We start from the raw sequence: 15,782 nt of genomic DNA on the forward strand, positions 1-15,782 counted from the left end.
AAAACGTAGTCCCTCCCAAAAATCCAATTTCTCAACTGCAAACAGTCTCCAAAACCAACACCATCTCTCACTTAGTGATAAAACACCTGGGGTAAAAAAAAAACAGTTTTTAAAAAATCAAAGGACAGAATCTACTCACCCGTGAACGAGGTTCGTGTTGCGGAATCTGTTCGGAAAATGAGGCAAAGTCAGCAAAAAGCAAATTCACAATGCAGAGAAATTAAAGTCCCATTCTCCAAACATTTGTTTTCCCCAAGGGACAGATCCTGGTCTGTGCCCGTGCTGGGAAATAAGGGCAGTTTGCAGACTTTGGCTCTGTTTCCTGTTCCAATACCCACGGAGGCTTCAGAGACTGGGCTAGAAGTTCACGTTGGTCTTACACTAGGATCCCCTCAGAACAGAGGTTAGGAGTGGACCTGTCCCCATGTCAAAGTAAACTCCATATACACACAAGTACTCCGTGGATATTTTGGTCTTAAAGCAGAAGGCAGGAACCCCGAAGGCTATTAAACTGGCCTGCAGCCGCACATCGTCTTAATTGTCTTAATTTGTCTTAATTTTTTTTAACATGTATATGCTATTAAAATAACGCTGGAGTATGCCAACTTGAAAACTTTTCATGTATTTTTTAACAAAAAATACAAGAGACCATAAATTACTTCTCTACTATTCCATTCTAAACTTCACCCTCCTGTTTTCCTGTCCCATTCTCTGGTGTGTCTATCTGTGTTATAGGCATGAACCTAGATCGCATTGATTGGACCTGAAACAGTCTTGCCTGGCCTGTCATTTCAGATTTGTCACTCTTTTTCAGAGCTGGAGAAGGAGGTTGACAAGAAAATTAGACCCACAGTTTCCAATAGCGGGTGCAGGGAAGTGCAACTGGATGGCAACCAGCAATAATTGATGCTTATCCCCATTTGTGCCACACTGTTATTTTACAGGCATTGAGACTAACCCCCAGCATAGATTCCGGTGAGATCAGACAACACAGCATGCATCCAAGTCAAACCTGGTCTATATGGCTCACTATCCAACACAGTGCATTTCGACCTCTGTTACTGTTGGAGTCAGAGTTATTAGGAGCTGTTGCTAACACTGCTTCCTGTGCATTGTTGTTTTCTATGTAAAAGCCATTAGTTATGAGTAGGTAACAGTATTCTGGAACTTTTATAAGTGGCACAGAGCCATTGAGTCAGGATGTTTTGTCCAAATGGAATATCTCCAGATAATTTATTACTGTCAGTGGTTAACTACACACTTGGCCGTTGAGAGTGTACCAGTAAAAGGACAGACCGTACATTTCTGCCTGAAACATATTATCGTTAATTGTTCTGGGATGTCCCTGAATATATAGCAGTAGCCTCAGCAGAAATTTGTTATATTCCCTTGTTGCATGTTTAAATCAAGCTCTGGCAGTGTTATATTTTCAATTGTTGCACAGTACAACTAGTCAAAACAAACTTGCTCAGATTCTGTGCATCTAAATTGTAGCCTAGAATTTGTGAGAAGGGTGCTATTCCATTTGGTAGTGTTTTTATGTTGTAAAACTAAGCTGACAATTGCTAGAAATGTGAGTTAATAAACAATGCGGTGAAGACAAAGGAGAACCTGAAACTTTGGTGAATGACAAGACCAATTTCATCAAATAATGAGATTTAAGGATTAAGAAACAAAGGAATGATGGAAAATGAAATGGGGTACATTATAATCAAATATGGTAGAAATTATGAGGTGAAACAACGTCTTGATTATAAAAGTGAAGACACAAAGTAACAAATAAGAAACAACTTTAAAGTAAAATAAGAATAAATTACTGCTTGAAGGAATGGGACTCCTTCATATTAAATATTCATTTTTTGGGCGAGATGGGTTGAATGATATTTTAGGAACATGAATTTCACCGTCAGCCTGTCCTTAGACTATCAAATACCTGATAGTCTGCGGCAAGTTTAACATGTACTTACTGAACAAATGCTGCCAGTTTGCTGAAATTCACATGGTGGTTAGTCATTAAATGGTATTTTTGCAAATTAATGGCGAAGTGGCACAAATTATTCGTAAATTTTTTGCAACTCTCAACTCCTGGGGGAGCCCAACTCAACTCTCCCCTGCCATGAATTTATGGGCTATTTGGATTTTAGTTACAGAAAATATTTAGAACTTGCTGAAGTTTTGCCTGCAACTTTCAAATCATTAATACAAAGGAGATGAATTTTATGATCTGTATATATTACTAACTGATTATAAAGAAACTTTGTTTAATTTTTTCAGGGATATAGGTTGGCTGGCTATGATGCACAAAGACTCTTTATATATTTGGCTATATTTTAGGCTTTTCTACAAGTTGATTATGCTGGTGAGTTCAATGGAGTTAACTAGAACTGTGGACTCAACTTTATGCCTACCCTGCACTTGTTTCATGTACATGGAGCAGGCAGGTTAAAATGAGAATCTTGAACTTATAAAATGATAATTATCTGGCTATAGGAGGAAAGCTGATTAATATTGGTCAGGTAAATAGACTAAAAGGTATGGTAGCGAAATAAACAGTGGGAAATATTTTCAGTAAAAAGTCAAAATATTCAACAAAAATACTTTCCATTAAAAAAACAGAACATAGCAGGAAAGATCCATCTGCAGCTTACTAAGCAGGTTAAGGATGGTATTAGATTAAAAGTAGAAGCTTATTAGTGTTGTAACCAATAGTAGTAAGTGTGAGAATTTTAAGCTGGAGAGGATTCAGAGGAGACTTACCAGGATGTTACCGGGTATGGAAGGTTTGAGTTATACAAAAAGGCTGGTTAGGCTGGGACTTACTTTACTGAAGTGTAGAAGGTTGAAAGGAGATCTTATAGGAGTTTATAAAATCATGAGGGATATAGTTGCGCCAATAGTAATTGTCTTTTCCCTAAGATGGAGGAATTTCAAGAATAGGGGTTACATTTTTAAAGTGAGAGGAGAGAGATTTAAAAAAGACATGGGGGTAATTTTTTTTACACAGAAGGTGATTCATCTGTGAAATGAACTTCCTGAGAAAGTGGTGGTTGATTACAACATTTAAAAGACATTTAGATAAGTACATGAAGAGGAAAGGTTTGGAGGGATATGGACCAGGAGCAGGCAGGTGGGACTAGTTTAGTTTGGGAGTATGTTTGGCATGGACAGGTTGGACCGAAGGGTCTGTTTCCATGCTATATGTCTCCATGACTCTATAAACAGTGAGGCAACACTCGCTAGTAAGAAAGAAGAGATTTATTGACATCTATTAAATTGCCTGTTATTTATTTATTCAAACGGGGGACATGGGAATCCCTGGCTGACCAACATTTATTACCCATGCCTGGTTGCCCTTGAGGTGATGTTGAGCTGCCTTTTGGAGCCACTGTGGTCCATGCGCTGTAGATAGACCCACAATGCCATCAGAGACAGGATTCAGGATCAAAATCCAGAAACAGTGAAGAAACGACGATGTATTTCCACATCAGGATGGTAAATGCCTTGGAGGGAATCTTGCAGGTGGTGGTGTTCTCACATATCTGCTGCCCTTGTCCTTCTGGATGGGAATGGTCGTAGGTTTGAAAGGTGCTGTCTGAGGATATTTGATGAATTTCTGCAGTGATTCTTGTAGATGGTACATACTGCTGCTGCTGAGTGTTGGTGGTGTACACACTGGCTGATTGTGGATGTGTTGCCAATGCTTTTTCTAGGATGGTGTCAAGCTTTTTGAGTATTGTTGGAGTGACATTCAACCAGTCCGGGTATTTCATCACATTCCTGACTAGTGCCATGTGGATGGTGGACAGGCTTTATGGAGTCAGGAAGTGAGTAAATTCTAGCAATATTCTGAGTGTATCATCTGCATCTCAGGGTCCTTCTCGGTCTCAAAGTGCTCACTCACTTTGCATCTACTTCAATGCTCACAATGTCTTTGCCTTGCTTTGCTTTTTTGTGCTCTGTCCTCTGAGCTAGACATAAATTCTTACAGTATTTCTATCTAACCTTGCTGTTTAGCACAGTCTCAAAGTCAGGCTGTGGATGCCAAGCCACCAAATATGTTTGGGAAACAGAGAAATGCATTTTTAGATTTCAAAGGCATTAGGGATTGAGAAGATAATATGGGTATGTAGCATCGAGATCAAGGATTAGCTATGATCAGATTGAAAGTTGCAGCAGTTCAAAGGGCCGACTGCCCTATTGCTGCTCCTCGTTTCTGTGCTTCAATCCCCCAGCCTCAAACACCCAGCGGTATGAAGCTGATCAGGTTATAATTTGGTGTCTAAAGATTTGTTGTTCCATCTTTAAAACACAAACACAGAAGATCACAAGAACTAGCAGGAATAGCCATTCAGCCCATCAAATGTGCTCCCCTATTGAATTAAATCATGGCTGATTTGCCTATGGTTGCAACTCTCCTTTTCTGTCTGCTCCTTCAATCCTGTTGATCCAATCCCTTAAATGTGTTGTTAACAAAACATTAACATCAGTCAACAAATAGTGAGTCTTAATGCTAAAAATCAACCACATTTCTTGATGGAGCTAACATTGGCAATGAGAATATGTCTCCAATGGCAATGCAGCTGACAAAATATAACATTATGAAATGAAAAAGAGTGGGGGCAACGTTGCAACCTGCTGGTCAAATATCGAGAGACAAAATCAATAACCTTTTGGAAAGCATCAGACTAGCTTTAGTAAAACAGAGTCACACAAGACAGAATTTAATTTATAGCCTGCCTTTCATGACATCAGGGTGTACCAAAGATCTTTCCAGTGTACGTTTTGCTACTGTCGTAATGTAGAAAAACATGCTGTAGTTTGTGCAATTTAACAGCCATGTTCTTTTTTAAAATTGTCTACAGGATGTGACTGTCATTGGCCAGGCTTATATTGATTGCCGATCTCTAATTCTGGCTCATCATCATCTTCACAAGGGATGGTTTACAAATGCTGATGCTCCCTTTAAATGAAGAAATTTTAAAAAGGCAACCAATTAGCACACAGTAAGATTCAAAAAGAACAACAATACAATTAACAGTTCTTTTATTTCACTGATTGATTCAAGAATAAAAATTGACCAGGGAACGGGGGAACACCTCAATGAGCAGTTGGTCTCTTTAATATCATTTGTGCCCAACTGAAAGTGAAAACAGGACCTCAGTTTAATTTCTCATCTGAAAGGAAACCCCTCTGACAGTGCAATATTTTCTTAGTGATCTTACATATAAGTTCAAATTGCTCAAGAACATCATGAAATTACAGCCTTTTAGCTCAGAGGCAAAAGAATGACCCATGGAGCACAGCTAAATAGATTTGAATTGGAAGATGCAAATTCATTCAATGATGTACAGAACATCAAACTTAATCCTATGCAATTGTAAAGGCATTTCTTTCAGAGTGAAATTCTGATGAAGATTCATCCTATTTATAATTGCTTCAAAGTTTAGGTTCCAAAACGTGGAAGATCAATGTATAGCTTTAAATTATAGACTTATTTTGTGTGTTCAGAAGAATAAGACATGTTTTTTAATTTAATTATATATTTTCTCCCTGGACATTTGTTTACGTTCATTTTAAAGCAGTGTTTAAAACGACTGGAGTGAACAGTTCAGTGCATCAGAAAATAAGGCAGAAGAGAGAATAAACTGCTGCTGCCTGACAACAGGAGTCCAGTAATATAAAGTTAGAACAATTCCGCAGATGTCAGGCAGTTTGCAGATTCAGACAGAAAAGGTCCGTAACAGCAGATGTGCTGTGAGTCAGTCTCTAAAACAGTCACGGCAGGGCTGAGGAGAGGTCCTGTGTTGCTGAGAATAAAACCCTAGTGAAGATATCAGAGAAGAAGACATCCTGCAAAGCTACTGGAGACATGTTTTAATGGACCAATGTCAGGTTGTCAGTGAGCTGAGTTGTCAGCAAGGTTAAGGACTTGTTTAAGGAAGAGACACTGACCGAAGAATGTGAATGCAGAACTTAACCAAAAAGGAAGTGATTAAAGTCATACGGCCTGAACAGAGAGCTTTAACTTGGGGACAGGAAAAACCCTTCACTGAGGTTGTATTGTAAGGTTGGAGTCAGGTAAAATATTTGAAACTTTATTTCCCATATTTGTGATAGGACAGTTTTAAATAGTTCTGCACAGTAAAACATGATTGGTATTTTTCTCTTGTGTCAATTAAACGTTAATGTCTTTTGTTAAAAGTACAATGACAGCCTCTTGTGAATACATTCAGACTCTGACCAGTATAGTAAACAAAATGAAAATAAATCATTCAAGCTAAGTCTTACTTGTGGATCTGACTGATCCAGTGTTAATAAGAGTTTGGATCAGAACAAACTTAATGGTTCAAAATAAAAAATCACGTTTGAGTTGTACAGTACATTCGGTAATATAGCTGTACATGGCTTTAACATATTTACAACACAGGAGATTATTTCATACATTGTATCTGCTGCTGGAGTTTCAATTGCATAACACTTGAATTTTTTGGAAGAGAAAATCCTGCAGAATCCAGTTAAAGCATTTCCACTGGTTGTAATGGGAAAATCTGTTTCACTCAACATTCCATTAAAATTGTGTATTTCAGGAATGCAGCAACAATGTTAAACGAGGACATATTGTACACCAAATTCCAATCAAAAGGCTATCTCGGGCTGCATTGGACAATACGTGGGCGTTCTCTGAATTTTCTCTGACATCCCAGCCTTGATAAAAGCCTTTCGCCTGGACTGTTAAGCGCTGAGAGGTTTTTTAATTCATTCCTGAGATGTAGACATTGGTGGTTGACCAGCATTGTATTGCCTGTCGCTTGTTGCCCTTGAGTAGAAGGTGGTGAGCTGCCTTCTTGAACCGCTCCAGTTCACATTCTCTAGGTTGACCCACAATGCTGTTTGAAGGGAATTCCAGGATTTTGATCCAGTGACAGCGAAGGAATAGAGATATATTTCCAAATCAGGATGGAGAGTGGATTGGAGAGGAACTTGCAGCTGGCGCTGTTCCCATCTACTGGCATCAAATATACAGAAAGGAATGGAAATAATCCAAGTTCCCTGCCAGGCAATGGAACTCTCACCTGACACAGTAAGTTGCAGGAGATGGAGAAATTTTTAATTAGTTGTGGGTTAACGGGTATGGCGAGCATGCAGGAAAATAGAGTTGATGCAGAGATGAGATCATGTTTTAATTATCGAGAATGGCAGAGCAGGTTCGAGGGGCTAAATTACCTACTTCTACTCTTCATTCTGATAAAATTTAGGATTCCACCTACAAACAATTGAGAGACAATCTTAGATCCAAATATCTGAAGTGAATTCTTTGCAAGAGCTGGTTTTGTTGGTGCGATTGTCCACTTTTCATTTGATTTCTAACAAGTTTCACACTTGGTTAATGGAGTTTAATTTAGACAAATGTGAGGAGGTTCATTTTGCAAGGCAAATCAGGGCAGGACACGTACACTTAATGGTAGGCCCCTGGGGAGAGTTAAAGAACAAAGAGACCTAGGTGTGCAGATGCATAGTTCCTTGAATGTGGAGTCACAGCTAGACAAAGTGGTGAAGAAGACACTTCACATGCCTGCCTTCATTGGTCAGTGCATTGAGTGTCGGAGTTGAGATGTCATGCTGTAGTAGTGCAGGACATTAGTTAGACCACTTTTAGAATACAGCATTCAATTCTGGTCTCCCCGCCATAGGAAAGGTGTTGTAAAGCTTCAAAGAGTTCAGAAAAGATGTGCAAGTATGTTGTTGGGATTGGAGGGTTTGAGCTACAGGGAGATGCTGAATAGGCTGGGGCTATTTTTCCCTGGAGCATTGGAGACTGAGGGGTGACCTTACAGAGGTTTTTACAATCACGAGGGGCATGAATTGGTTGAATAGCCGAGGTCTTTTACCCAGGCTAGGAGAGTCCATAGCTAGAGGGCATAGGTTTAAGGTGAAAGGGGAAAGATCTCAAAAGGTCCTGATGGACAACTTTTTCACAAAGGGGCTGGTGTGTGTCTGGAATGAGCTGCCAGAGGTGGTGGTGGAGATGGGTACAATTATAACGTTTAAAAGGCAATTGGATGGTTACACAAATAGGAAGGGTTTAAAGGGATACAGGTCAAATGCTGGCAAATGGGACGAGATCAGTTTAGGATATCTAGTCAGCATAGTCCAGGTGGACCAACAGGTCTGTTTCCGTGCTGTACACTGACTGTATTTGTGCTTGCTTGATGCCTGGGTTCAGGATCTCTCATCTGGGCTGCGGAGGGCATTGACACCAATCCTGGGGAAGGAGAGAGCTGTTCCAAGAGGACAGGCTCCATCTGAATCATGCTGGGACCAGAGACATGGGAAATGCATAATCAGGGCTGTGGATAGGCCCTTAAACTAAATAGTGGCAGGAGGGAGGTGGTGGTGTTCAATGCACAGAAAAATATTGAAAATATTAAGTTGGGGGAGGACTCAGCAGAGATTTATTTTATTCATTTGTGGGATGTACGTATCACTGCATGACCAGCATTTATTGCCTGTCCCTAGTTGCCTTGAGAAGGTAGTGGTGAGCTGCCTTCTTTACCTGTTGCAGTCCATCTGCTGTGGGTTGACCCACAATGCCATTAGGGAGAGAATTCCAGGATTTTGACGCAGCAACACTGAAGGAACGGTGATATATTTCCGTGTCAGGATGATGAGTGGCTTGGAGGGGGAACATAAAGGTGGTGGTGGTCCCAAGTATCTGCTGCCCTTATCCTTCTACATTGAAGTGGTTGTGGGTTTGGAACGTGCTGTCTGAGGATCTTTGGTGAATTCCTGCAGCGCATCTTGTCAATATTGCACATCCCTGCTATTGAGTGCTGGTGGTTGAGGAAGTTGACGCTTGTAGATGCAATCCAAATCAAGCGAGCTGCTTTGTCCTGGATGGTGTCAAGCTTCTTGAGTGTTGTTGGAGCTGCATTCATCCAGGCAAGTGGGGAGTATTCCATCACACTCCTGACATATGCTGTACAGATGGTGGGCAGGTACTGGAGGAGTCAGGAAGTGAGTTACTTGCCGCAGTATTCCTCGCCTCTGACTTTCTCTTATAGCCACTGTGTTTGTGAAAAGTCCAGTTGAGTTTCTGGTCAATGATAATCCCCAGGATGTTTATAGTGGGGGATTCAGTGATGGTAACACCATTGAATATCAAGGGTTGCTGGTTAAATTGTCCATTATTGGTGATGGTTATAGCTGGCAATTGTGTGGCATGAATATGACTTGACACTTGTCAGCCCAAGCCTGGATATTGTCCAGATCTTGTTGCATCTAAACATGGGCTGCTTCAGTATCTGAGGAGTCAAGTATGCTGCTGAACATTGTGCAATCATCAGCGAACATCCCCACTTTGAACCTTATGATGGAGGGAATGTCATTGATGAAGCAGGTGAAAATAGTTGGGCCTAGGACAATACCCTGAGGATCTCCTGCAGAGATGTCCTGGAGCTGAGATGACTGACCTCCAACAACCACAACCATCTTTCTATCTCTCAGGTATGACTCTAACCAGCGATGAGCGTGTCCCCCTGATTCCAGTGTACTCATTTTGCCAAGGCTCCTTGATGCCACACTTGGTTGTATGCAGCCTTGATGTCAAGGGCCCTTGCTCTCATCTCACTTCTGAAATTCAGCTCTTTTGTCCATGTTTGAACCAAAGCCATAATGGGGTCAGGAGCTGAGTGGCAGAACCCACACCGAGCATCACTGAGCAGTTATTGCTGAGTGGGTGCTGCTTGATGACACTGCTGATAACACCTTCCATCACTTTACTAATTACCGAGAGTGCAGTAATTGGGTGGGAATTGGTTGGTTTGGATTTGTCCTGCTTTTCATGTACAGGACATACTGGGCAACTTCTCACGTTGTTGCATAGCTGCCAGTGTTGAAACTATACTGGAAGAGGTTGGCTCGGGGAGCAGCAAGTTCTGTAGCACAAGTTTTCAATACTGCTGCCAGAATGTTGTCAGAGCCTTTAGCATTTACAGTATCCATTGCCTCCAACTGTTTCATGATATCATATGGAAAGAATCGATTTGGATAAAGACTGGTATCGGTGATGCTTAGGACCACTGGCGGAGGCCGAGATGGATCATCCACTCGGTATTTCAGGCTGAAGATTTCTATAAATGCTTCAGCCTTACCTTTTGCACTGATGTGCTGGGCTTTTCCAACATTGAGAATGGGGATATTTGTGAAGTGTCTTGCTCCAGCGAGTTCTTTAATTGTCCGCCACCATTAAAGTTTCCACAACAACAAATAGAGGATAAAGTATGATAAGGGTCAGGAATGTAATTTCAGCCACACCAGATAAGGAAACAATTATAAGAAGAGGGAGCAGTCAAAACAGGACTGAGGGTGTCGTACATAGAGGCACACAGTAAACAAAGGTTCCAGAGCTGAGGTGAGAGTGAAAGCAAGAGCCCTTGACATCAAGTCTGCATTCGACCGAGTGTGGCATCAAGGAGCCCTAGCAAAACTGCAATCAATGGACATCAGGGGATAAACTCTCCGGTGGTAGGAGTCATGCCTGACACATAGGAAGATGGTCGTGGTCGTTGGAGGTTAATCATCTCAGCTCCAGGACATCTCTGCAGGAGTTGCTCAGGGTAGTGTCCTTGGCCCAACCATCTTCAGTTGCTTCATCAATGACCTTCCCTCCATTACACGTTTGCCGATGATATCACAATGTTTAGCACCATTCGCGACTTCTCAGATACTGAAGCAGTTCAAATGCAACAAGATCTGGACAATATCCAGGCTTGGGCTGACAAGTGGCAAGTGACATTTGCACCACACAAATGCCAGGCTATGATCATCACCAACAAGAAACAATCTAACCACCACCCCTTGAGATTCAATAGTGATACCATCACTGAATCTCCCACTCTCAACATCCTGGGGGTTACCATTGATCAGAAGCTCAACTGGACTCACCACATACACACAGTGGCTACAAAAGCAGGTAAGAAGTTAGGAATACTGTGGCGAATAACTCACCTCCTGACTCCTCAAAGCCTGTCCACCATTGACAAGGCACAAGTCAGGAGTGTGATGGAATGCTCCCCACTTGCCTGGATGAGTTCAGCCCTAATAACACTCAAGAAGCTTGCACCATCCAGGACAAAGCAGCCCACTTGATTGGCATTACATCCACAAGCATTCATTCCCTCCATCACCGACGCTCAGTAGCAGCATTGTGTACTATCTACAAGATGCACTGTAGAAATTCACCAAAGATCCTCAGACAGCACCTTCCAAATTCACGACCACTTCCATCTAGAAGGATAAGGGCAGCAGAACATATGGGAACACCACCACCTTCAAGTTCCCCTCCAAACCACTCACCATCCTGACTTGGAAATATATTGCCATTACTTCACTGTCGCTGGATCAAAATCCTGGAATTCCCTCTCTATTGGCATTGTGAGTCAACCCACAGCAGGTGGACTGCAGGGGTTCAAGAAGGCAGCTCACAAGCATTTTCTCAAGGGCAACTAGGGATTGGCAATAAATTCACAGACATGCCTGCAAGGGGCCTCAGGGCTGAAAACTAAGTATTCAAGGATACACATCCTATCGAAAGGACAGGCACATGGGCAGAGGGGCAGGGATGCCTTGTCAGTAAGGAATGAAATTAACTTGATAACAAGAATTGATTTAGTATTGGAAGGTGTAGAATATGTGTGGTGGAATTCAGAAACCGCAAAGGGAAAAATACCCTGACGGGAGTTAAGTACAGGCCTCCAAGCAAGAGTCAGGATGTGGGGCATCTAAGAAAGGCACTACTACAATAATCTTGGGAAACTTCAATATGCAGATGGACTGGGAAAATCAGGTTGTTAGCAGATACCCAAAAAAGTAATTTGTGGAATGTTTACGAGATCATTTTTTGGAGCAGCTTGTGGTAGAACCCACAAGGGACCAGGCCTAAACTCTCCCATGTCCCAGCCCCCTACCCCACACACCAGGCCTTTTTTTTATGTATATATTTTTGACAGAGACAGAGGAGGAGCAGGGAGCAAACGGTATAAAGGCCCAGTGCAAAAAACAAACGGATTGGTAATGGGGGTGAAAGAGAAAAAGAGTTTTAAAATGGGTGTAAATTAAAGAGTGAAAGGGAGAGAATGGTTCCTCTCCATACATGCTAGCAGACCTGCTCAGTTCCTCTAGCTTTTCTTTGTGTGTTTCCAAGTTCCGGCATCTGTAGCGACTTGCTCTAAATTGAAGTTGAACATGTTCCACCAGGTTCCTGCACTTTTCGTTCATGTGTTGATTACATTCCTATTACACAGATACTGTATCTTTAGTTTCACACAATAGACTATCAACAGTCTCATTATGCTGATCGTTTGCCTGAAGTGGAATCAAACCCACATCCCTGGCACTTTGAGGCAGCAGTGTTAATCATTGAGCCACTGTGCCACTCATGTATGAACCTGCAATGCTTCACTACATTTCAAGAACAACTAAACGCAAAGACATTGGTGTGACGCACTCGTGATATCTTAAAACTGCGACAGTACATTTTTAATAATTTTATCAACTTCCATCAATTCCCATGTCTGTGTTTGGATAACTCATCTCACTTTTGCAAGCCAGACCAGGTTTTGACAGTCTTAAGAAACTGGATTCCCAATCTCGATTGCTTGCTCCCCTGATTAAAACCTGTGTGCAGAGATATTTGATTGGATTGTGTTTTGACCATAGCTCATTCTTTTGCAGCCCCACAACTTAACACACTGCAAACATATTAAAATAATGGAAGGGAATTGCGTTCTGCTGCATTTCTTATATTTTACAGTCTCTTGGCCAGTGAGGGAAAATTCTTATGTTAGATAACTTAAAAATTAATAAGATGCGTTACCTGCAGAGAAGGGCATGAAGGCTTCTCTCCTCACAAACTTGACCTCAGCATTCAGAAAGTGAGATGGGTTGAACTCATTTGGTTTCTCCCATTGTGTTTTATCATAAAGCACGGAGGTCAGCAATGGAATTACTTGGGTTCCCTAAAATATTGAAAATATAATTGGTGTATGATTCTCTATTTAAGTATGGACTATCATGAAAACTAGCCTTCTTTCCATTGACTCCATCTACATTTCCTGCTGCCTCTGGAAAGCAGCCAACATAACCAAAGACCTTTCGTGCATCAGTTATATTTTCTTCCACCATCTTCCATCTGGCAGAAGTTACAAATTTTGAAAACATGTAACAATAGATTGAAGAACAGCTTCTTTCCCGCTGTTATCAGATTTATGAGTGGACCAGAGTGAATCTATCTCTGCACATTCTCTACAGTTGTAACACCATAGTCTGCGTTCTGTTCTATTCCTCTGATGTACTTATGAAAGGTATGATTTGTCTGGTTAGCTCACAAAACAAAACTTTTCACTGTATCTCAGTACATGTGACAATAATAAATTAAATTAAACCAAATCAAAAGACATTACTGACATTACTTGCACAGTCGTTAAATAATAACCATACCAGTAAGTTAAACACAGCATTCATTTAAATTCAGATTCCGGCATCTTGAGCATCTTTAATCGCTTCACTGTGCTTTCAGCTGCCTGGATTCTAAGCTCTGCAATTCCCTTCATAATCTTCTCAACCTGTCTCTTTGTCATCCCTCCTTCATGATGGTTAGTTATGGTACATTTTCTTCTGAATCATTGAGTTCTGGATTGAAATTCCACCCGAGGACTCAAACGTAAAAGTCACAACTTCTGGCCCTCCACTGCAGACATGCTGCAAAGCCAGAGCAATTGTCTTTGAGAAGACACTGTTTTGACAAGGAGGATAGCAATTATCCCCAGTGTTCTGGTCAATATTAATCCTTAAGTCTATCACAAAGAAGGGTTCATCTTCTAATTATGATATTGCTTTTTTTTGGGATGTTGCTAAGTGTCTACTGGCTACTGGATTTCTTACATTACAATGGAGACTGCTGTAGATTCAAGAGTACTTCATTGGCTGTGAGCTGCTCTGAGGAGTTTTGTGGTTGCAGAGAGTATGATATAAATGTGAGCCTTCCCCTGAAGTTTACCTCTTTCACCATGTCTTCATTACTTTTCATATCACCTCCCTATATGGTTCGGTGCCATTATTTCTCTGGTATCAAGCCTGGGTACATTCTTAGGACAGTCTATCATCTTCAAGGTACTAAGCAAATACAAGTTGTTGTTGTTGTTAAGGAAAATCACTTTGATTTAATCTCCCTTCTTCTCTGTTCTTTCTATTGTCTTACAGTGAAAGCTAACAGAATGATGCATAAAAAGAGGAGACATTTTGCTCACTGTTTTTGTGCCACACAAATGCACAAATTAGGAATGGGGAACCAATCAGCCCCTTAAGCCTGCTCTGCTATTTTATAGAAAAGAGCTGTCCAATCATTCCCACTCTCCTCTCTCTGTTAGTAACTTAACAGCAATTTGCAATTTTAATAATGAAATGCCGCAAAGGTTTTCATCATAGCCCTACTAGTCATGGCCCATAGCCTTGTAGGCATTGGCATTGCAAGTGTACAGCTAAAGATTCCTAAAATGTTATGAGGGTTTCTGCCTCTATCACCTTTACGGGGCAATGAATTCCAAAATCCCACCAACTACCCTCTGAGTTAAGAAAAAAATCCTCATATCCCTCCAAACCTCTGAATAGAGAAGTTAGTGACAGCTAGTTACTTAGGTGTCAGAATGCACAGAATTGCAGAATGCACTAAATGTAACCATGAGAGCTTTTCTCTCTCTTAGACATCCTTCATTAAATGTCAGAATATCAGACTCTGATTGTAGCCGTCCTTTCCCGAGGGTACCTTTGGAATGAAGTATCCTCTGAAATTTACATCCACTGTCGTTTCATGTGTTATGCTCATTGGTACAATGTCACCAAATCTCTGGATCTCATGGATCACTGCATCAGTGTAAGGCAAATCTTTCCGATCGTCAATTCTGGGAGGTCGTTCCGATCCAATAACTCTGATAATTTCCTCATGAACCTTTTCTGCAAACCAAACACATTTTTAAAGTCATTGGAAGTACTGTCATGATATTTTCGAATAAGTTCAAAATCTCAATACTTACAAATGGAGAATATGAGACGTTGAAAATCATACAACAAGGTCAGCTCCAGAGTGGAATTAATAAGAGTGCTTCTTACTCTGGATTTCTGGATATTTCATCATCAGAAGCATTCCCCAATGAAGTGCAGGGCTGGATGAACACAGCAGGCCAAGCAGCATCATAGGAGCAGAAAGGCTGACGTTTCGGGCCGAGACCCTTCATCAGAAAAGGGGGAGGGGAAGGGGGTTCTGAAATAAATAGGGAGAGAGTGGGAGGCGGATAGAAGATGGATAGAGGAGAGGATAGGGAGAGGAAACAAACAGGTCGAAGAGGCGGGGATGGAGCCAGTAAAGGTGAGTGTAGGTGGGGAGTTAGGGAGGGGATAGGTCAGTCCAGGGAGGACGGACAGGTCAAGGGGGTGGGATGAAGTTAGTCGGTAGGAGATGGGGGTGCGGCTTGAGGTGGGAGGAGGGGACAGGTGGGAGGAAGAACAGGTTAGGGAGGCAGGGACGAGCTGGACTGGTTTTGGGATGCGGTAGAGGGAGGGGAGATTTTGAAGCTTGTGAAGTCCACATTGATACCACTGGGCTGCAGGCTTCCCAAGCGGAATATGAGTTGCTGTTCCTGCAACCTTCGGGTAGCATCGTTGTGGCACTGCAGGAGGCCCAGGATGGACATGTCGTCTGAGGAGTGGGAGGGGGAGTTGAAATGGTT

General features: G+C 41.6%; 2 protein-coding genes across 2 annotated transcripts in view; both read right to left on the reverse strand.

Moving 5' to 3' along the window:
- Positions 1 to 4,838, reverse strand: part of LOC109923983 (cytochrome P450 2K6-like) — a 12,554-nt gene extending 7,716 nt beyond the window's left edge. Inside the window, 2 exon segments of the mRNA XM_048609692.1 lie at positions 140 to 166; positions 4,760 to 4,838. Coding sequence (XP_048465649.1) covers positions 140 to 166; positions 4,760 to 4,838 — 106 coding nt within the window.
- LOC109937943 (cytochrome P450 2K1-like) lies at positions 4,758 to 15,199 on the reverse strand. The gene is made up of 4 exons (XM_048609693.1): positions 15,166 to 15,199; positions 14,822 to 15,009; positions 12,875 to 13,016; positions 4,758 to 4,960 (listed from the first exon to the last, which is right to left on the reverse strand). Exons 1-4 carry the CDS (start codon positions 15,197 to 15,199, stop codon positions 4,905 to 4,907), a joined length of 420 nt encoding a protein of 139 aa, XP_048465650.1. The 3' UTR covers positions 4,758 to 4,904.
- Positions 15,200 to 15,782: the final 583 nt, after the last annotated feature.

Source organism: Rhincodon typus, chromosome 21 (assembly GCF_021869965.1).
Source record: "Rhincodon typus isolate 14 chromosome 21, sRhiTyp1.1, whole genome shotgun sequence".
In the NCBI taxonomy this organism is placed as follows: Eukaryota; Metazoa; Chordata; class Chondrichthyes; order Orectolobiformes; family Rhincodontidae; genus Rhincodon; species Rhincodon typus.